Source organism: Thermobia domestica, chromosome 3, assembly GCF_964235325.1.
Source record: "Thermobia domestica chromosome 3, izTheDome1.hap1.1, whole genome shotgun sequence".
Taxonomy (NCBI): domain Eukaryota; kingdom Metazoa; phylum Arthropoda; class Insecta; order Zygentoma; family Lepismatidae; genus Thermobia; species Thermobia domestica.
The window spans coordinates 207531650-207555191 of record NC_137456.1 but is presented as its reverse complement, the minus strand read 5'-3'; the positions used below and the strand labels follow the sequence as shown (position 1 = coordinate 207555191).

The 23542-nt window shown below is 35.7% G+C and overlaps 1 protein-coding gene across 4 annotated transcripts in view; it reads left to right on the top strand.

Annotated features, from left to right (window-relative positions):
* Positions 1-982: 982 nt before the first annotated feature.
* LOC145680941 (E3 ubiquitin-protein ligase sina-like) overlaps positions 983-23542 on the top strand; it is a 63021-nt gene continuing 40461 nt past the window's right edge. The window contains exon 1 of one of the 4 annotated variants that reach the window (XM_081752144.1): positions 983-1355. Coding sequence is in view for 1 of the 4 variants with exons in the window: in XM_081752143.1 (XP_081608269.1) it covers positions 1757-1892 (136 nt within the window). In the remaining 3 variants the exon portion in view is untranslated. Of the gene's footprint in view, positions 1356-1409; positions 1519-1741; positions 1893-23542 lie in introns of those variants that run through there. The other 3 variants (XM_081752145.1, XM_081752146.1, XM_081752143.1) reach the window with 3 other exon arrangements.

Here is a 23542-nt window from a genome sequence, read left to right as displayed (position 1 = left end):
GAATCATTCACAAGCAGTGGTGTATTTACGATTTTGTTTCGGGGAGGGCTTTGCTAACTTTCGGAAGGGGGGAGGCTTTGCCTGAAAATGTGAAAATTCTGCAAGATATTACATATAATTTACTATAGTAAGTAAGATTTTGGAGGGCTTAAGCCCGGAAGCCCCCCTTAAATACGCCACTGTTCACAAATATAAGAAAATAATCACATGGATCAGAAAGGTGAAAAGAATCGCGGATATTATGATGAAAACAAAGTAATCGCAGTGACAGTAAGCCGATCGTATTGCAAGAACAAATGACAGTAAGTGGACAAAATTAATCTTTCATTAGATATCAAGGAATAAGGAGAAATCTAGGAAACGTCTCTAAATAAGGTGGTGTGATGAAAACAAGAAGGACCTGGGAAAGAGTTCCCAAAAGACAGACCATTGTGGAGAAGAGTTTGAGAAAACATCCATCCATCATTGGAGTGACAGGAGTTCAAATTGCTCACTATTTTAGATATAATTTATTTTCACATTGCAGTAATATACATTGAATCGTTCTCATCTTTGATTCACCTTAACGTAAACAATATCTTTTAAGTTCTACTTCCCACGATTATGCCGGCTAGCCTAAAGGAGACGGCCATGATGAAAAATGAATGAAATGGTACAATGAAGAAAGTGGGAGGAAACGGGAGAAAACCCATGCACACGGTGTTTCTCCACCACGAAGCTCACTTGGCGCGAGCTGGAATCGAACCAAGGATCCCATTCACCAGAGGTGAACGCTCCACTGAGTCACCTCGGCCTCATAAGTAATATCTTGTGTACAATCAAGAATAATACTGAGCCACCACGCCCCCTATATATATATATACAAGTTCTCAACTTATTAAATGTTTTACATTACTTAAGAAGTGCCCCGAAAATGTTTACTTTGTTCGATTGCCCGAGGCATTAAAAAGGCAAAGAAGAGAAAGAAGAAGAAATCAAATACTGCGCTACGCCTGTAATAGTGCTATCTGTCAGGCGAGTGTGAAAGTGAGCATTTGTGTCACGGCGTGGGAGGTTTTTACACCTCTCATCCTACTATTTTAGTATGTAACAGGTTTTTATTAATTTACTACACGCTTAATACATTTAGTAATTGTCCAATGGTGTTTCTTGCCTAGAGCACTAAATTGGTGACGAAAACGAAGAAAAAAGTGTGGTATCGACGTGAGGTTAAAGAATAGTTCGTTTTGTTAAACAGTGGATCAAGATCTCGGAAAACAGTAGAAAGGCCATGTTCCCCATTTGAAGTCGAACGTTAACAGCCCCGTGTATAGTTCAATAGCATTTAACACAACAACGGAGTTGACTACTACAAGGTTAGTAGTATGTAGTAGATGTATAGATTTTTAAGATTGATTGATACATATGTTTCTTTTTTTCTTTTTAATGGAGCCTAATCACGTTTTTTAGTCTCGTTACGGAAATAGATGGAATAACAACGTGCAGGTCTCCTCTTGATTCATAAGACAAATGCAGTAGGTAAACCACCTCTTCTATGTAGCAATAAGCAAGGTTCCATCCAGAATTTGAAAAATGAAGTGGGATGTTCGGTTATTTGGGAAGGATCCGTTTATTTCATGATAGGCTACATCGTACTTCCGTTATAATATACAAACTAACTGTTTTTGGATTCAGTAGTTGCTTTCGGTGTATCTACATCATTATTCTTCATGTTTGGCTTTGGCTGTTGTATAGGATAGTTCAGGTCCGATCGCCGATGGGCTACAAAATGTTTGCATTCCTTATACCAGGCATTCTGAACCTATTTTATATAATTACTCTCTTTTATCACATTCCGTTGCCAGTAACCTTCTTAAGTAATTTTCGGTTTATAATAAGTTTTCTGATTATAGGTATTTTTGGCTGACATTTGTATTTCTTTGTAGCGTTCGTTTTGAATTTTAATATACAGGGTGGCCCAAAAGTAGCTATACAACCCTGCATTGATAAAGTGTAACATTCTAGTTTATGGATTTATTTGCTTCGACTGTTCCTGGCTTAAGTTATAAGTAAAAAGACGTTAAGAACAAATAATGAAGAAACTAGGATAACAATAAGAAATGATATAAAATACAGTGAGCTGATCAATACGGGACTGTATATCTATTTTGGGGCCACCCTGTAGTTTTTATTGTATTTGTACAGTCCGCAGCAAAAAACCTGCAACATGAGCCTGTAAGTTCATTGTGAAATGACGAAGTCTTTTGCTCCAAAATAAGTTTGCAGAGGAAGACGCCGAGGTTTCTCCTGGCGTCATTCGTGCGACTTAGACGTTATGTTAGTTCCTGCGCTGTTAGGCGTAGTTTCACAATAAACTTACATGCTCATGTTGCAGGTTCTTTCTGCTGCGGACTGTATCTTTCTTGTATTTCAGTATGCAGTTTTTGATAAGTTATATTTCTATTTTGTTTGTTTTTAAAAGCTCCTCTTTTATTATGAAACCTCCGGTGCTTGGGGTCCCTGGTTCGATCCCAGCTCGCGCCGTGTGGACTTTGTGGTGGACAAACACCGTGCTCGTGGGTTTTCTCGGGGCTCTCCCACTTTCTTCATTTCACTAATTTCTCATTATCACCGTCTCCTTTAGCCTAACCGGCACAACCGTTAGACGTTAAACTTAAAGATTTCATTTCTTTTATTATGAAAATGTTGTTCATTATGTTTTGTTGAAATTAAGTAAGGCCTATTGAGTTGTAATAAAGAAAGGAATCAACCTGGCTACTAATCCACCTTCACTTATGTGTGGGCCAGCATTTCAAAACCTTCCTCATAAAAGTGTATCTATCAGAATAACGAAATTAAAAGTTTTTAAAAATATGGTTTGTCAATACTGAATCTTAATATTATATTTATCTTTCCTACATCGTTCTCGACCCCCAGGCTGAAAAACTCTAGTTTATACAATATTTACAGTATGTGTTAATTAGGAAGTCTTTAGCATGTTTTTTTTTCTTTTAAATACACCTATACTGTTTGTTTACTAAAATTCAGTATCCTGTTTCAGCACCGAAAAAGTTATATAAGATATGCTCCCACAGATTAAGATAGAATCCGAACTACCACAATGCGTTTAAATTGCAATGTTTTCTCACCGGGAAGTGAATCCGGGTAGGCGCACACACTGGTCACGACACCAGCAGAGAATACTATATGTCTGATTTCTAATGTTTGGAATATACATATATCTATAATGTGTGTGTGTATGTGTTAGTCCTTCCGGGACAGGGTGGACAATTTACGTTGAAACATCTTTGATGTTTAAACTGTAGTCGGTAAAATTCGATGAAATTTTGTATTATATAAATGTCGATAGTGCCACACTGTTTGACTTACTCCCTAATACAACCCAATTAAATGTGGCCAACCTATCGCAATTTTTATATTATATTACTTATTTCAAATCTTCATGTTAAACGAAAACTTATACTACCAAGTTTCTGTTCAGTGCTATAGACTAAGGACGCTACAGTATTGCAAACATCCATAAACTTTCAAATTTAGAAGGCCTTTATAATAGTAATAACAAGATATAAAGACACTGGTGGATCCACGGAGAGAGCGATAGGGATGATCGCTCCTCAAAGGGCACCTTTTATAGGCCTATGTATAACATATTGCGCTGCTTTCTCATTTGGTATAAGCCTCTTTATTTCAAGCTTCCTCTTTATTCAGGAACCGATCTGCCTCCTCAAATATGATACTTCTGGACCAGGAGCACACCCACGGGGCTGGTCTGCCGGGTTCGAACTCCGTGAAAACTTCCTAATTCAACATACTATTCTGGGGAGCACGGTGGCTCAGTGAATATGCACTTACCTCTTGTGCTTGGGGTCCCTGGTTTGATTCCCGGTCAAGTAAGTTTGTGCAATACAACATCGTGTCCATGGGTTTTCTCGCGATACTCCCGTTTCCTCCCACTCTTTTCTCAAATTCTTTCATCATCCACTTGCTTTAATCATTCTCTCCCTCAGTCTAAAGGCATAAACGTGGGAGGTTAAAATTGAATGATTTCATTTAATTTTTTCAATATACATTTCTACGCTTTCTCAATAAAACTATACTTGTTTAACAGGGAAATGATTGATGTAACATGAAAATGTGATCTTGCACGTTATCAGTACTTATAAATATGGTGGACAATATCATATCCGTGGATTTTCTCAGGGTACTCTCGATTCCTTCCACTTTCTCATGCCACCAGTTCTTTTATCATTCACTTGCTTTCATCATAGTCTCCCTTGGCCCGAAGAGCATAAATGTTGGACGTTAAACTAAAATGTTCCGTTTCATTTTCTTTCTCTTAGCAAAACAATCTGGTTCTGTCATTTTTTTTCTGAAAAAAGCCTGTAGGTGGAAGTATTTTAAATTATTTATAATCTCTTCGGAGGCAGAATAATACCCGTTCAATATTACATAAACATACTGGGTTGTAGTATTTGACCCCCCTCCTTCCTAAAGCTTAGATCCTCCCAACAAAAAATACTGGGTACGTGCCTTTTACAGCTATGTGATACCTCCACCTGTTCCCATGAAATGAAGAGCACAGGTAGAGATTCCTATGCTGCTCAAATGCCGTAGGAATTTTTTTTTTTTTTTTTAATGTTTCGCTCGTCGGCATTTCTAGTTTAGGGCCGAAATGTCCTTTGTTTACACGAAACACCAAAAAGTTGAACAAGAAACGTACAAAACGTTGTCCAGGAGTGAACTTCAAACCCAGGTAGGTCGTGCGTTTGATCATCAATCCAAGATGATAACTTATACACTCTGAAGCGAGCTGCCGAATTACTCTTCCATAAGAGATAGTCCTTTGTATTTTATGCAGTCTCCAAACAAGCGCTCGTATCGCGGGTTGTCACTGTAGTTTTCATTGTTCCAAACGGAATCCTAATATCCTCGAAAGGCATAATCTGTCAAGGCGGATGCACTTCCATGCATAGACACCTGTTGCAGTTACTTGTCGCATACCATTTATCGTGGGGTCTTGCCCTATTATTCTGTTATTCGAATACACGTTTGTTTTGATCGACCACACTTCGTCTCGTCCACACCATTAGACATATGTTTTTCGCGGTTACAACATTGGTTTTCCTTTTGCATTTTATCTTACATTAATATATCACACACCCCGCTTCTCATTTCAATACCTTACGCTATATTAAAGATCGCAGCTTTCAAGATGGCCGCCAAGTCAGTGTTACAGCATATCAAATATTTTGATATCATCCTGGTGCTGGCCATCCTTTCCGTTTTCGATATAAATGGGTGTCTTTCGACGTTTACCTTATATCATATTGTCGCGTGGTGCGTTATGTTGCGGAGCATATCTCCGGTGTTTCTGGATGGGGGCAGCTAAAATTTGGCATTTTTTCTTCTTGTATATTATGTGTCCTCTGGGCGAAGTTTGAGTCGGATCTGATCCTACCTTGTTCTGTACGTTGCTTGTTAGTGGTAGTGCGTTGACCTCCGGTGCGTTGTGCCCTTGGTTCGACCTCGGTTCGCGACAAGAAGGCTTTGCGGTGGACATAGTGTGCGTTGCTTTTCTGCGGGTTCTCCTTTTCATTACACTACTTTATTCATTTCATTACTGTCTTCTTTAGCCTACACAGCATAACCGTGGGAGGTAATACTGACATCTTAATTTTTCCTTTATCTTTTTTTTATACATTCCGATAGAAGGAAGAAACCAGGGTGCGGTTGGAAATGTTATAAGATGGTTATATGTTGAAATTCCTTAAGGTTAGAGAAATGTTAGAAAGATGAAACTTGGTGTAAACTTTTTATTCAATGCAAATGTGTATGTATATTGGCGGACATAAGTCCTTGACCAGGTAATGGCAACTGCATTGAAACCAAATGCAGAGTATGAGAATTAAATTAGTCTTATTTGTAGTTTGGTGTTGAAACAAGATTGTGAACCAAAGGTTTAAGAACAACTCAAGTTATTAATATAAACTATGCCAAAAATTATTGACTTACATCATTATAAAAAAAATACTAAAGACTCTTTGAAACTAAGAAAACTAACGTTGAACGTTGTAAGTGGAGGCAAAGAAACTTAACGTAAACATACTCAAGTCGAATCATTTATCGCGTAGTGGTCGTGGTTCAGTGGTTAAGACAGTTGGCCAGTAATCTGCAGGTCCTCGAATCGGGTCCAAGGCGGGGCTTTTTTTTTACTTTATAATTTTTCGTGGCGATCCATTGGTTATTACACGCACGCTTTAATATCTTCAGATATTTGAATACCGGTACTCGAATATTTCAATACCTGAATCATTAAATCTTCAGGAATAATAATAGTAAAATAATAATAATAATAATTGGCTGGTGGAAGATTGAAAGTCAGGAGCTTATAATCGCTTAGATCATACTATTACAAGCAGAAACGTTACATTTGGCAAGAATATTGGTAAGGTTTTGTTTAGTGTTGCCCACGAGAAGACGAATATCTAATCTCGTTTATAAAACAAAACAAACAAAATCGAGACGAGAATTAACATTTTACATTCGAGACGGGATAAGGCTAACTCAAATTATCGTCTCGCTCTGGAGATGAGAATCGAGATGAGACGAGAAGTATCGTAAACATTTCTCGTCTTATCTCGATTCTCAATAAAGTATACGTCCATTCTTTAAGTAACAATTGCTCTGTAAACTGAATCTTGTATGCTATTTTGTTTCTATTTCGGAGCGTATCGAATTATGGTCTGTGTAAAGCTTTCATAATTACTTCTGCATATCTTAAAAGTTACTTTATTATATGCCTTACTGTTCAGTGATAATAAGTTATTTTTATTAGTTATTTTCTTTAAAACGTACAGTAGAATACTTTCTACATAACACTTAATGAAACGCTTTCGTTTAATATTTGGGTAGTTGAAGAGGTGTGTCCTGGAAGTCCGGACCCTCCCCGAAATCCCGACTTTTGTTAAGTTTTGCCTAATTTATGGGCAACTTTAACAATGTCCATATAATAATAATAATAATAATAATAATAATAATAATAATAATAATAATAAATTATTATTACTATTATTATTATTATTATTATTATTATTATTATTATTATTATTATTATTATTATTATTATTATTATTATTATTATTATTATTATTGAATATTTGAGTCCTCAATTTTACGTCTTATTCCACCAAGATTCAGGGCATTTTCGGGGTTTTTGTGTTGCACTCCTATTCACATAAACTTTGAAACTTGTTCAGAGACTAAGCCAAAGAAAAAAAAGCCTATATCCGTCACAATTCCCACAGATCTATATAAGGGAATTGCATTTTCCCTCCGTGCTTTATATAGACACTAGCTGCAAGCCGTACAAGTGCCGCCAGAAGTCAAGTGTGTTGAGCCGCTAGGTTTTCGTAAAGAAATTGTGAAACTTGAAGATCGAGACTTCAAACCTCGGTCTCACATGTTTTATTTATCTTTTAATATGAAGATATGATGAAATAATTAAAAGTGTAATAATTTTTACATATTTTAATTGCAAATGTAATGATTTAGTATTAAAATTGGTGTTTACTGTTTATATTACATGTTTGTTTACTTTCAGTTCAAAACAAATACTTATAAAACTTCTCTGTTTAAAATCTCTAGAATAATTATTAAAGGTCCTATTATAATCAGTGACACTTGAATGGGTGCAGAAATAAATGCAAATTAGCATACTTAAGGTAATAGGAAAATCAAAAGAAATTGTTTGGACACTAAGGATGAATTTTCTTATAAGAGATACTTTGGAAGGATTAGTGTCTGGAATGAAAAGAGTGGGAGGAAAAAGGTGACAGCTCCTGGGCAATATGAAGGTCAAAACTTAGGATGCCTTAAGAGAAACTAAGTAGGATTTGTCTTCACCACGATACATAGTAACACCCTTTCTTTGGGTAAAAGAATTTGAATTATGTATACGTTATATTGATACTTTAACAAAATATACATACGAATATAAAAGAGAAAAGTTTCTATTTACAAATTTTGGTTGAACGTATATATGAAAGCCGTTGGAAATGGCGAACAAAAACATTGTTTCTAGCAGTAGTAGTCATAGTGGGAAAAGTTAGGAACAATTTCAAGGAAACAACAAGGTTTGCTTTTGATTACATACATTTACGACTCATTCTAGGCTCTAAGGATAATCCTATGTATTCATGAATTGTTTGCTAAACACGCTACGTTTTCACAGTACGAATCAAGGTTGTAGACATGTAACGTCATGTTGTTAGTATTTCCCCTTGAAGAAAGTCGTTCCAAATCTAAGACCGAGAGAATTTGAATATCCTTCATGTTAAACATCAGAAGTATCAATATTGTAAATGATAAAAATTTCATTAATTTCCTCAGCGTGAACCGAACCCAGGACCCCTAGATTACTAAACGGACGCTCATGCCACTACAATAAGACTGCTCTGTTATACGATTCCAATGTCCTAATAAGGACGAAACTCACGGATTTTGATCATGATAAAATACTCTAGTCCAGATAATTCAAATTTAAATTAGAAAACAAAAAGACATACACATACTCAAGGACATGAAGAAAGTACCCTTAAGAGCCATTCGAACCCTTAACTGGAACCTGGTGCCTCAGACCACTTTTTTTTTTTTTGTGATTCACCGAAAGTATTTCCGTAGCTTGTCTCTCTTTTCTACTCAGTTACAGTCGTTTTACTGTTATTTCCATTACCTTGAACGACAGGGATACGAACACAGATACATCGAACATTTAAAATTTCAAAGCCTTTCCCAGCAGGAATTCAACCCGGGACCCCGAACACTGAACAATCGGATGGGTGGGGTATCTGGTTTGTTCCCAAGGCAAGTAAGTTTGAGTTGAACAACATCGTGCTCGTGAGCTTTCTCAGGCCACTCCCACTTTCTCATTCCAAAAATTCGTTGACCATATTTCACTTATTTTAATCATGGTCTCCTTTAACCTAACAGGCCTAATCATGGGACATTAAACACAAAGATTTCATCTCATTTTCAAACGGTTAACCGAATCAAAGCAGAACCGGAAAACAATTCTATTTTATATTGCTCATTAACGTGCTCTCAGAAGAATATATAAGGAAAAAACATGGGGAATCGTAATTCCATTCAAAAGTGAAACGGTAGATTCATAATACCTTAACCTAAAACGAAAGCATTGTTCATTTTTCAAAATGTGTATAGGGATTCTGAAAAGTGGCAATATAGTGTCTGTTTTCAAACAAAATTGAACCAAATTACAGTTCGGTTTCTGAAATAAACCGACACGTTCTTTTGTTTCAACTTTGAACCGAACACAAACCAGTTAACAGAGTTTTGGATCACATCTAATGACTAGACTACAGTTGATGCTTCTATTGCATCGCGAAATCAACTGATTATGTAGTGCAAATTTGGACGTAAAGGTCCTATAAGATGACTGAAGTTTTCAATTTTAACAGTAAATGAGAGAAAATCATTATTTAGCTCCTCTTTCGAGGGCGTATGGACGAAAGTTTTTATTTTCCTTATGGGAGATTCAAGGTTAAATTTTTAAAGTATACTTCAACGATTATTTTTAAGGATTTTGGGGCACATGAGTTATTTTTTACAAAATGCAATAACACTTACGTGTCGAACATTATTTTGGGTAAGGCTCCTCTTTTGGGTGGCAAGGGGCGTAAAAAGGTGGTGGGTGGAGTGTTATCATAATCCCAAATTGTATTTTGGGAACGCCCGGAAACGTAATCACAAATGTCACAAAATTAATGCACCTTGCAAGTGCCCAGGGACAACCAGAAAAAGGTAATTTTTGGATCAATTAGTGTAAAACTCTGAGTTATTGTAGTACAAAGGTTTGTATTTTAATATATAATGTTATTTTGGCAACGAAAAGTCTTAGGGGAGCACAGGAGGCGAAACATACGATGAATTTTTATATGCATTTCAAATTTTATTCTGGAAATGCCAGTGAGAGTCAGATTAATCATAAATTTCACAGAATTAATATTTCGATGCTTCTTGCATGTCAGTGATTGATATGGGGCTACAGCTCCCATCCAAAATTCACATAAAAATTCGGTATAAATATCCTTAGAAGGGACATACGGGAAGAAACATTTTTTGGTCAATTAATGTGAAAATCGTCGTTCTTCTGGTAGAAAAGGTACGCGTTCTCGAAATCTGAATTGCTGTTTTGCAAAAGGCAGCGCTTTAGCGGGTAGAGAGCAAAACGCATGATCTTTATAAAAATTCCAAATTGTAATCTGGATCTGCCAGTGAGCGTCAGGTTAATCACAAATGTCACAGAATTAATGCTCTGGTTCTTGTTCCATGTCCCAGTGACTAATGTAACGCTACAGTCTCTTCTAAGAATCACATGAACAATTTGCATAAATATCCTTAGCAGAAACATACCGGAAGAAGCTATTTTTTTGGACCAATTAATGTGAAATTTGGTGGTATTGTACTAAGAAGGTATGAGTTTCTCAAATCTGGAATGCTAATTTGGTATCGTTCCGCGTTAGGGTGATACAGGGGGGCGAAATATGAGGGTTTTTTAAATAAAAATGCCAAATTGTATTTTAGAAATGAAAATGAGTGTCAAATTACAGATGTCACAGAGTTAATATTCCAATAGTCATTGCATGTGACATGACCGACATGGGGCTACGCTCTCCCCTTCCAAAAGCCACATCAAAATCCACGATCAATATCCTTAGCATGGATATATGGGAAGAAGGTAAATGTCTTCTGTGTTTTATCACTATTGAAGACAAATTTAGTAATCTTTTTCTTTAAAAAAAAAAATCTCAAATCTACTTAAATGATTATATTCTATCAGTGTAACAGATTATGCACGGGAATATAATCAAAAAACTTGAATTTGTTAAAAATCAATTTGCACTCTTGTTATAGCGCAAAATCCGTATTTTCTGGACACTTAAGCAAAACCAGTTCCAAATAGAACACAAACTAACAATGACAAATGTCGCAGGAACCATAAAACACACACACACACAAAAGTCGTAATGAAAACTAACATTTTGAAAATTACAAGTTTACTAGGTTAGCTTTACACTTTAATACTGTTTCCTTTCTTCGTAAAAAAGTTTGTTTTTTATAATTCCTAAACAATAATTGTATGATCCCACTTGAACACCTTCTCCAACGTATCTAAAGTGATCATTTCTACACTGGACAATTCTTTGGAGTTATCTGGTAGATATGTTGTAAAATGTGGTGGAGGCAACTGCTCATATTAGTAACTGGCACATGCAAGGAAATCGGAGTATTAATTCTGTGACGTTTGTGATAAACCTGAAGCTCATTAGCAGTTCCAGAATATAATTTGGAAGTTTTATAAAACTCTTGTTTTGCTCCCTGTGCACCCTAAGGCACTGCCTTACCAAAAGAGCAATCCAGATTTCAAAAAACGCGCACATTTTTTACTGCAAGAACGCCTGTTTTCACATTAATTGACCAAAAAATGTTTCTTTCCGTATGTCCCTGCTAAGGATATTTATACCGAAGTTTTATGTGAATTTTGGGTGGGAGTTGTAGCCCCTATCAGTCACTGACACATGCAAGAAGTATCGGAATATTAATTCTGTGAAATTTATAATTAATCTGACGCTCATTGGCATTTCCAGAATAAAACTTGGAATTCATATAAAGATTCACCATCATATTGTCGCATGGGAACCAGAGGAACGTAACTCCATTTTTGTAGGTTTACAGGCGAGAGGACAAACATATTATTTTCTTAGAAAAATGTGTTTTTAATAAGATGATAATTGAGCTCCATTATAAGATTATTGACAAGAGCAGATGGCGTTCCGTTCCATTTATACCAGGTGGGGCTTTCAGAATTATGTGCAAACATGAAGAAAACGAAAATCGTATTTTTGGACTTAGTCCTCTGGTTCTCATGCGACGATATGTTTCGCCCCCTTGCTTCCCTTTACGACTGTGCATTACCAAAATAACATCCTATATTAAAATACGCATACCTTTCTACTACAATAACACAGAATTTCACATTTAATTGATCCAAAAACATATTCTTCTGGTAGTCCCTGTTAAAGATATGTATGTTGATTTATGTGATTTTTAGAAGGGGGCTGTAGCCCAATATCAGTCAGTGGCACTTGCAAGGAGCATCGCGTCATTAATTCTATGACATTTGTGATTACGTTGACGCTTACTGACATTCCCAAAATACAATTTGGGATTTTGATAACACTCCACTCAACACCCTTTTACGCCCCTTGCCACTGAAAAGAGGAGAATTACTCAAAATAATGTTCGAGACACTATACTAGTACTGCGGATGAGAGTTACTGCATTTTGTAAAGAATACCACTCATGTGCCCCAAAATTCCTACTAATAATCATTGGAGAAAACTTAAAAAAAACATAACATTGAATCTCCCATAAAGGAAAATGAACTATTGTGCTTACGCCCCAAAAGAGGGGCTAAGCAATGACTTGCTCTCATTTACTGTTAAAATTTGAAAAATTCTGTTATCTTTCAATAAGAATGCTAAATTTCACATAGTGTGAAAACTTCTTCTAGTGCTCTAGAAAATTACACGAATTATGGAACAGGCTTTATATATATATATATATATATATATATATATATATATATATATATATATATATATATATATATATATATATATATATATTGTATCTTTGCACGGAAATATCTCAAAAATGGTTGAACGCAAATAAACCGAACAAAGACTCTAATAGGAAATGCAATGGGACACGTCGAATGGTGGTGTCACAGTGCTTTTCAGAGCCACCCTTCATGGGGGCTGAGGTTCCAACTTTAAAATTTTAAATGAAAACAGGCGCGAGTTATACCTCGATCGAAAGATCTTTAAAAATTAAAAAGCGTGGTGGCAAGATTTTTTCATATGTCACCAAGTTCAAGATGACCGCCAAGACATGGTGCCTGTATCAATACCACTAATAGGAAAACGGTTAGAGATAAATGAACAAAGAGTGAAATAGGTAAATGGCATGTAGCGCGTCAATTTATTTTATCGCAGTGCCCTCAGGGCCACCTTAATGGGTGCCCGGGGCCCTACTTAAAATTTTTAAACGGAAATATGGGGTTAAGTGATACCTCGTTCGATAGATCTTTAAAGACTGGACAGCGCTGTGTCAAAAGATTTTCCATATAGGTCACAGTTTTTAAAATGGCTGCGAAGACCTGGTGCTTGTATAAGATAAAACGTCCAGTACAACTAATATGAAAACAATTGAAGATAAATGAACAGAATAAAACTCGTATAGGAAATATAACTCAGAGATATTGATCATTCCATGGCTCAAGAATAATGCAATGGAGAAAAAAAGATTATTAAAGTATAACTGACATAATGCAAAAGAGGAAATGTAATTGTTAGAAAACTATCTTTTCAATCTCCCTCCGTAAGTGGGTGAATCAGCAATGAATGGTAAAATCTCAAATGAGAAATCCACTTTTACTTGCAATAGGTATGGTTTGTCTGAAACACTTGTGTGGTACTGTATAATTGGCTGGTACTGTAATGAATAAAAATAAAGTGAAATATATACCCCTCCCCTAACAAGGAAAGAGAGGGAGAGTATATATCGAAATGGAAGATGGTTTATACACCAATCGAAACTATTGACGCCTAACACAAAACTGTAATAAAAATTTTCCGAATGCACATACTGTGCGAGTTATATGAATATACAGGGTGTCCAGAAAATCCGTTGCCACCCCTACAAATCGCAAACGGTGAGACAGATGCCAAAACAGGAAAACACATGTTTGATCATTTTAAAAGTACAACGTATAAAACCAAAAAGTATTGTCCCAGGGCCACCCGCAGGGTCCAACTCAAAAATTACAAATGGTAAGGAGATATAGTAACATATCGAACATAACAGGGAATTGAAAAGCTGTTGGGAAAAGGAAGAAGACAAAACAAGTTTCGACTGTGTAAAATTACCCTGTGCAAAAACGCGGCTGGTCAAAATTTCTGCAAAACGTCATTGTAAAGTCTGACTACCCCAAAAAAGCCTGAAACGGTGAGACAGATATCAAAACAGGAAAACACGTGTATCATAATTTGAACAGTACAATGATTGAAAGTAAAAGTATTTGTCCCAGGGTCCTCCGCAGGGTCCGAGACGCGGTTCTCCTCAAAATTTTCAAATGACAAGGGGGATCAAGTAGCATATCGTTTGAAAGCTGTTATTACATGAAAACAGATGGAACAAGTGTGGACGCTCCATCACACACGATAACACTGTGCAAACATCTTGCTTTTTAGTTCTTCTGTCTGTAGTCAGGTTTTAGTTTGTTTTCACTTTAATTATTGTACTCAACTGAAAGAAAGGAAACGCCCCTAATTATTGTACGCAACGGAAAGAAAGGAAACGCCCCTACTGAGGTTCTGCTCTTTGTGCCCAACAATGTCTAAATAAATAAAAAATAATAAATTAAGAAATAAAGAAAAGAAAGAACTAACTTCGACATTAAGTATGGAACTGACTAGTTAACATATAATGTACTATAGTGGTACTTATGGTGGTTGTCTGGATTATCAAGTATAAAATGATTCAAACAAAAATTTTCTTGCATCAGAAACAGCGAATACGTGCAAGTGTCTCACAGTGACAAGTGCCGATTGGAAAATGAAAGCGAATGCGCTCGAAGAACCCAAATGAGGATGTACATTTTGACCGGCCGCCATTTTGCACAGAATAATTTTAGAGATTCGAGACTTCTTCCGTCTTTAATTTCCCAACAGCTTTCCAACGATATGTTACTTGATCCCCTTACCATTTGTAATTTTTGAGTTGGACCCCGCCTGGGACTCGGAGAGTGACCCTGGGACAACACTTTTTACTTTGATGCGTTGCACTTTTCAAAAGATGACAAACGTGTTTTCTTGTTTTTTCATCTGTCTCACAGTTTGCGATTTTTAGGGGTGGCGACGGACTTTCTGGACACCCTATATATTCATATAATTCGCACAGTATATGCATTCGGAAAATTTTTACTATAATTTCGTAATAGGTGTCATTAGTACTTTCGATTGGTGTATAAACAATCTTCCACTTCGATATATAATCAACCCTTGTAAGTTGCACCGTCAAAGTTAAATAATAAAAGCCAATTATAGTTACTTTCAATCTATATAATAAAATTGAAAGTGGCTGTGTTTGAGACTTACAATCTCATGATCTACCCGACCGATCTCGATCAAATGTTCAAAGTTTCTAGGGATGCATTCGAGTCGAGTCGAGTTTTGAGCCTGTCTCGACTCGTCTCGAGAAAATGTTGTCTCGACTCGAAAATATGTTTCTGTCTCGACTCGTGTCTCGACTCGACAGTCTCTGTCTCGACTCGACTCGAATTCGAGTCGAGACGTCTCGAAATTCGAGTCGAGACAAAATGTACGAGTTAAAATATACACACACATCAACCAGACCATCATGACTACCTACCTAATTGTCAGTATGTCGACTTTTGGCATGGATAAAAACGGCGACACGTCTTGGCATACAAGCAATGATACTTGATAAGTTGCTGGAGAGAGCTGGCACCACATGTGCACACTCAGGTCACCTAATTCCCGTAAATTCCGGGAAGGGGGGCGATGTGTTCTGACGTCACGTTCAATCACATCCCACAAGGGACATCACTCAAACATCCGGCTCCAATTTCAATGAAACTTTTTTTCCTGATAGAAGGCATGTATGCATCATTACTTGTGATGACAAATTTTTGCCATGGTGCATGTTTTCTATTTTTTTTTCAATAACTTTTAAGAGATGTGATATGGTTATTAGAGATTACTACAGAAGTCCCTTACTACCCTTTGTAAACGGAGCGTTAATGAAGAAAAGTGAAGAACAACCATGTGGATACATATAAGTCCTGGGGGGAAGTCATATGGTAGATATGACCTTGATGGCAGCCATCTTGAAATCCGCCATTTTGAATTAAGGTCAAGTTTTCAAAATGAGAATAGGGTAATATGATACATAATTTCGGGCTAGAATTTAATTAGGAAAATAATGGTGAGGTTAGTTTTAAGATACAGTGAATGTAAAAAGTATTCATACAGGCAATATTTTTGCAAAAAAATGTGATCTTGTCCCGCTTCCATGATATGTAGATCCAACTCACTGGACAATTAGAAAAAGGTGTTACGGGAAGGAAGACTTGGGGGAAGCATAAACAACAAATGCTATTTTGACCTTGGTTTACAGAGACAAAAAATGGAAAAGTCTGAAAATTCATGAGCAAAAAGTATTCATACAGTACCACAAATCTCACAGGAATACCTCTCTCCGTGTTCAGAAACGAATGACAGGCCTGTCAAGGCAATCTAGTTTATTCTACGTTCCCTTGGAGTGCATTCAAGTTCACAGCATTATCGAGGAGTTTGGAAGTGCCGCAGTATGGGGGCATAAAGGTCGTGAAGCTACAGAAGAGGAACGAATAATTATAATTCGTCTGCATAACCACTGTAAGTCACTTTCTGAATTGTTGGTAGGGCTAGAGGGACTATTAAAAGTATTAATGATTGAATTGGACAGAGAAAGACGTTGAAAAATGCACATAGAACAGGTCGTCCGGTGACATTAAATACGCGTTGTCTGTCATTGATAGTTCGAAAAATAAGAAAGCATCCACGGCTAAGTATGGCAGAGCTTGCAAGTGAACTTTATAATGAATTTAAAGTGCGTCTCGCATTCTACGATTCGCAATTACTTGAGAAAGCGTGGCTTTCATGGTCGGGTAGCCCGAAGAAAATATTTTGTGAGTGAAGTCAATAGGAAGAAAAGGTTAACATTTGCCAAAGCACACCGAAATACGCCACAAGGATTCTGGAACTGTGTGATATTTAGGGTCTACTGATGAAAGCAAATTCAACATTTTCCCATCGGATGGACGAACCATGGTGTGTAGGCAAAAGAATACAGAGTTTCGAAAACAAAACCTGAAACCTACAGTGAAACATAGTAGTGGTTCTATCATTTTTTTTTTTTTTAGTTGTATGAGTGCATCTAGTGTAGGATCCATGCACTTTATAGATGGTACGATGAACCATTATCAGTACATTGATATTTTAAAATCGAGTCTCCATTCATCTGCTGAACAAATGGGCATTAGACAAAACTTTATATTCATGCAGGGCAACGATCCAAAGCATTCCGCTTTAAACACACGCCTTTGGATCTTGAACAATACGCCAAAGTACATGCTAACACCTTCCCAATCCCCCGACATTAATCCGATTGAGCATCTATAGGACCACCTTGACAAACAGATTAGAAAACGATCGATTTCAAATAAACAAGACTTGCAAAATGCTTTGCAAGAAAAATGGCAGAAAATTCCCTCATCAAAGACCAAGGCTTTGGTAACGTCAATGCCAAAGCGTATTAAAGCTATTATAGCATCAAAAGGAAATCCTACGAAGTACTAAAATGGCCCAATGTGACGAAAAGAAAGACACAAAGTGAAATGTATGAATACTTTTTGTTGATTGATACTTCTTTCTTTTCACTACCTTTTTGAATTTCTTGCACGAATAGCTGCTTCTTTGTTTACTACAGTCCTAATTTGTTTCATATCAGTGTATTTTTGTGTTATATTTCCTACACTTGAAGAAATAAAATACAAATTTTCGTTCAAGGGGTGTTTGTCCACCGTGATATGTTATATGTTATCATTTTCCGAGGTGTATGAATACTTTTTACATTCACTGTACATCCATTTGGGGGAAAGTTGCAGGCATATTAATTGTTTTTACTTACTGTGTGCGTAAATCCCTTCTTACTTTCGTCTCAAGACCTGTAAATCAATCGCAACGGCAGAGCCCGGTTTCGCACTAGTGTTTAGAAATCTTTAAACTCACTTGAGGCAATATTTGTGGATTATTGTATTGTATTTTGCCTTTAATTAAATTTGAACCCACTTCATGATTTTGTGTAAAGTATCACTAAAAGAGAATTTCTGTTTTTATGGAGAACGTAGGCATAGCAATTATAAAAGGTGAGTAAGGTGCGTATGTATTTATAAGAAAGTTTATTTTACGAGTCTTTTGTGGTTCCACCAACCTATTCTTTAGGTTTTTTCAAAATACTCATCTCATAAACAAAAGAGCTAATATAAAATCTCTTACCACTATTCTTTAATACTTATAAAATTTTATTTATTGTAAAAGCACTGGCGAGATATTTCTTATCGCCCACTAAAATTATGGTGGAGCTCCTTCGTGGCTAACGGTTAGCATACTTGCCTTTGGCGTGGGAAACCTGGGCTTGATTCCCGGTGGGAGTTCATGTGGTTCGGATTCCACGTTAATCAGTAGGTCCACGTCTCACATAGCCTCGCTGCTGAACGGGACGTTAAACTCAGAATCAATTCAACTCAAAATTATGGTTTTGACTTTATTATGATGTCATTAGTTTAAACGCCCAACTGCCCAGTAATTATAAACATTGACTACATTATAAAATTGTAATTTGTGACGACTAAAATATCAGAAATTAAAGATTATTCTTTGGGTTTTGGAACATTTTGAAAAACGTGAAAAACTGGTACTGCACCGATACAACACACCTTTTGGATTTGTCATTGTGTAAAGTGATACAAACTAAAGAAGAATTACAACTTTATGAAATTGTATTAGGACTTATTATTTAGAAACAAACACCAAATAAGTGTAATTGAATTGTTTACAAAACTAATCATGACGAGAAAACTCTTGAATACTATTATATAAATAATTATTCTCTTTTGTTTAACACTTTAATGTAAAGATCCAATAGTCAGAGAAATAAATATAATAATAATTGTGTTTGAACATAATTCACAGTCATTTTCTACAATCCTAAAACACGATTGTCTAGTTTGTTCAGCATTGTTTATTAAAAGAATACTTAAGAGCCTGACCCTAAATTATGTCTGTCCGACGAAATCTTCAAGCCTGATTACGGCCATGGGTGTCAATATGTTTCCCATTCTAAAAGAATAAGCCTTCAATTTAATTATGATTTAATTGTTTTTTAAAAAAATGAAATGAAATCTTTGAGTTTAACGTCCCAGGATTATGCCTGTTAGGCTAAGGGAGATAATGATTAAAGTAAGTGAATGATGATGGAAGAATTGTTGGAATGAAATTGTGGGAGGAAACGGGAGTATCCTGAGAAAACCCACGAGCACGATGTTGTCCACTACAAAACTACTTTGCCGGGAATCGAACCACAGCCCCACGTACCAGAGGTAAGCGCTCTACCACTGAGCCATAGTGCCCCATCTAATTTGTTTAGATGATAAACTAAGTAGTAACAAAGACTATTTCAAAACCACTGGTTAGTTACTAAGTAGTATTTTGTGTTCCCTGAGTATCACACAAATACAATTTCTAAACTATATTGAAAAAATGGGGGTAAGACTGACAAACATCTAAAGATTGAATAAATATCTCACAAGTTGCTACAAAGATACTAATATTAGATTATTTATGCGAGTACAAATAAGTTAAATCGACTCGAATGTGAAATCTAATGACTTCACAATTCGGTATATTGTTAAATATATACTCGATGTCAACATAGAGCTTCTCATATGTATAGCATACGGATTCGATTCCAATGGGATCACATATGGGTTAAGCTTCGGTGTTGAAAGCGACATTAAAAGCATCAAATCATCAAAACCGAAAGAAAGGAAAGAAAAACATTCTTTCCCACAGCTTAGTGATCAAATTCAGGGTCATTAGTAAGATGAACATTTTACTTTGTTTTCCTTATGTACAGTTTAAGAGGCTTGTTCCGTTCCTTCTGGAACCACAAAGCAGCAGTCAAATAACAACAAAAGACAACTCTGCTCCGTCAATCTGTTCTATGACGTTGGTGTGTCTTTTCATATTATCAGCCAGAATATATATTGCATTGAAAGAGATCTGATGGTCAGTGACTCTTTTCCCTTTCATACAACCAACAGAACCTAAGCTGATTTTGGGCTAGTCGTTATAGTACTAGCTCGAGATAGATTGCTAATTTTTACTATTTTTCTAAAAAAAAAAAATCATTACTTCTTTTATAAGTCAAATTTCACTGTGATCTTCAGTATGTGGAGACCGTCGGAACAAGGCCAAAATTTCAATGTTAACAATAATGCTAAAGATAGTGCTGTTTTAAATAGTATTTATGTCCATCTAGCTGATGATAGTGATTTGAACCGTAGCGTTTATGTTGGTGGAAATTGTTCAACTTAACGTATCAAAGAAATACCTTACGTATGTTTTTACAGAAATTAGGTTTTACATTTTGTACTTTGAACAAGAAATGAGTTATTATGGAGTCGTCTAGAAGGAAAGATTACCCGACATCCTCTTCTGCCGGAACATGTCCCTTTAGGTCTTAAAATGGTCCAGAGATTTTCTTAAGGCAAATAGAAAATGCATTCTTTTTGGGGTTTATTGACAACTGCTTCAGCTTTAATGCAATCTGTGTTACAATGCAATGTAATGGCACATACCAAATAAGCTTCCTTCCATAAGCAGGTATATTTCACAACTTGAACTGCATACATACTTTTCCGTGATCTGATCCTATCTGTTCTACTTAATAAGTCAATTTCGCTGGAAGTAACGCTTAACATTATCTCTCGCCAGCTGCTTATATACATCAAAAATCACCCTGAATACAAAAATTAGTATACAAATATTTCGTAGAATGTTACACAAAGTAGAGACCCAATCGACGTGTTGCAATGGTAACAAATTCGTATTTATTATATAAAATAAATTATATAATTCACATTTTTTAATATTCAACTATACATCACCAAAATATGGAGTACTGGCCACTTAAAGTATTTCCAAACCTCCGAAAAATTAAAATTACTACATTTTACAATATTTATTTAAAAAAAAAAAAAAAAAAAAAAAAAAAAAACATGCTCGCAGATCTGACATATACCAATAAATAGATATCACTGAGTAGAACAAAGTGATATGGGTCAGCTTAAAAACAAGTAATTTCTGGATAAATTTAACAATATATATATTTTTTGTTTATTCTTATCAATCTCTTCATTATGACACTAACAAGATGACAGAACGTGTAATGGTTAATGACAAATAGTCCAGGAATAAATATTTACAGATTGAACCAAATTTTGTATTGTAGGGATTAGAATTCCATAATACCCGCCATTTTAATTCTTTCACAACTACATAGTTTAATATTCAATGACACTTCACTTCAGGAAGAAAGCTTTTGTAAAGCAACAAATACTTATATATGGAATATCCAGATTTTATCTTATCTGGTAACCGATCACAAGAATTACTACCGTTTTGTATAAAAGTAAGAAATTACTGCGTATTTTCTACAAAATTCCATTTTCTCCATTGTACTGTAGAAACATTTTATTTTTAGATTCTACGGTAGTTCTGAAATAAATGATGAGAAAAATTAAATATTCTTTCTAATTTAACTTCCCAGGATCATGCCCTTTAGGCTAAATAAGAGGGATGATCAATGAAAGTGAATGATTATGAAATTAAATATTTAATGCACTTCTACCGGAAATCAACCTGGGATCACTTTCATCAAAGGCACACGAGCTAACTATTAGATAAGCGGGATGGTTAAATTTGATGACGAAGTGGGCTCTTAAAAAGCAAATGTATTTCCTGGTAAACGATGATTTGGAGCTTAAGACTCCTAACTATTGGCACGTTTAAAAGCAAAGGAAAACACCGTATTCATAAAATCATCGCACAATAACTAGCCATACTAGATATTCTGTAACATTCCCATTTAAAAAATCCAAAAATGAAATATAATAATCAATAGATTTCATTAAGCTGAGCAAAATGATATCGATTAGTGTAAATTCTCACGCGTACTTTTCTAGAAAATGGATAACATTATTTTTTTTGTGAACTTACATATATATGTTATACCTGTTAAGATGAAAATGATACTGAAATATATACTAATAAACCTTTTGATTATTACACGAGCAAGGCGATTGTAAACACTATTGTTAATAACACACATAACAAGATTATAATCTACTCTTCAATTTTTTTTACTATGATATTGTTCAAACAGAAGATAGTCTATATCAATCGAGATGAATGATAGAAGTATAAAGTATTGTTTTCTTTCCTGTTTATTGATATCAGTTGGTGTTCTTAATGAGTTTACTCATTAGTTTAGAAAGAGTATATATGGAATTTGGACATATGTTGTACGTATTCTCCTGAGAAATTGATGAGACCAGAAAAATTATAAGGACAGATGGAATTGGTTTAAGCGCATCTACGTGACTTTATCAAATATTTATTCTCCATAATGGTGCCACGCGGAAAACTTGGTATAGGCCTACTTTTATCTTTGCCTCCCTCTATTAGCTGTTTCGTATCATATATATCGGATGGTTTTGATATTTCTTCTGATCATTAAAACAACAATGGTACCTGTGTGCGTGCAGAAATGCAAAAGCACAAGGTAACTTCCTATTTGTTTTGGAAGCAACAAACCCATTTCACGTGTGCGAGAGAAATTGAGCACAGCGAGATCGGGTGTTTACTCACGGTCAGTTCGCAGCAGGAGTCCATGGTAAAAGATTTGGCTATCTCGAAAACACTCGCAAAACCTTACAAATACAAAAGACTGCGCTTCAAAGAAAGTTTAGACACAGATGTTTCAATTTTCTTTTAGCATCTTTCTTCAGCAAAAGAGTCGGTTCATTGTATTCGAAAAAGGGAAGGGAGAAAGGGTGAATTTATATTTTATGTGGGGGGTAACATTGTAAGTAGTATAAACAATACATACCGCTTCCGACTCTGTACTGAAGTACTTCCTTTAGCGGTATATCTCTAGATCTATCCTGACCGTCATCCCACCTCAAGTTGTAAAGTAGAAAGGGACAGAAGTATTCAACATGACTGCGCACTTGAGTTTCAGTTCACAATACTAAAACCAGTGAGCAAGTAAACAGTCTTTTGTAGGATCGTGTTTTACTTCTTGAATTTATTTTTGAACATTTCTGTGAATTCAACAACAGAACGCAGTAGAAATACGGACTAGTTTTTACTCCAACCATTACTTTCACTCCAACCCAGGGATGCCACATTTATGATTTCGTACTAGATTTAGTGATTTTACTATTGAACTAGTGATCTAGTACGTACTTTGGGTAAATAGGCACATTCTAGTTTTTTTTTGTATTTTTTTCTGATGCAGACAAATGAGAAGGAAATGGTTCTTAAAATAAAAGGAAGAAGTATATTGCAGTTCAAAACAAATGTAGAAACTTTAAATTATTTTTTCTTTTCCCTCTGACTGAATGAAACCCCTGCAGTGTAACGACCTTAGGTAAACAACGGCTATCTTTGGTCCGCTACCTCCTTTTCTTAGCCGACATGAGATGTTTTTTTTTTTTTGGAAGAAAGTGAAGAAATAATTAGCCAGTACGTTTACGTTTTGTCAGGCACAC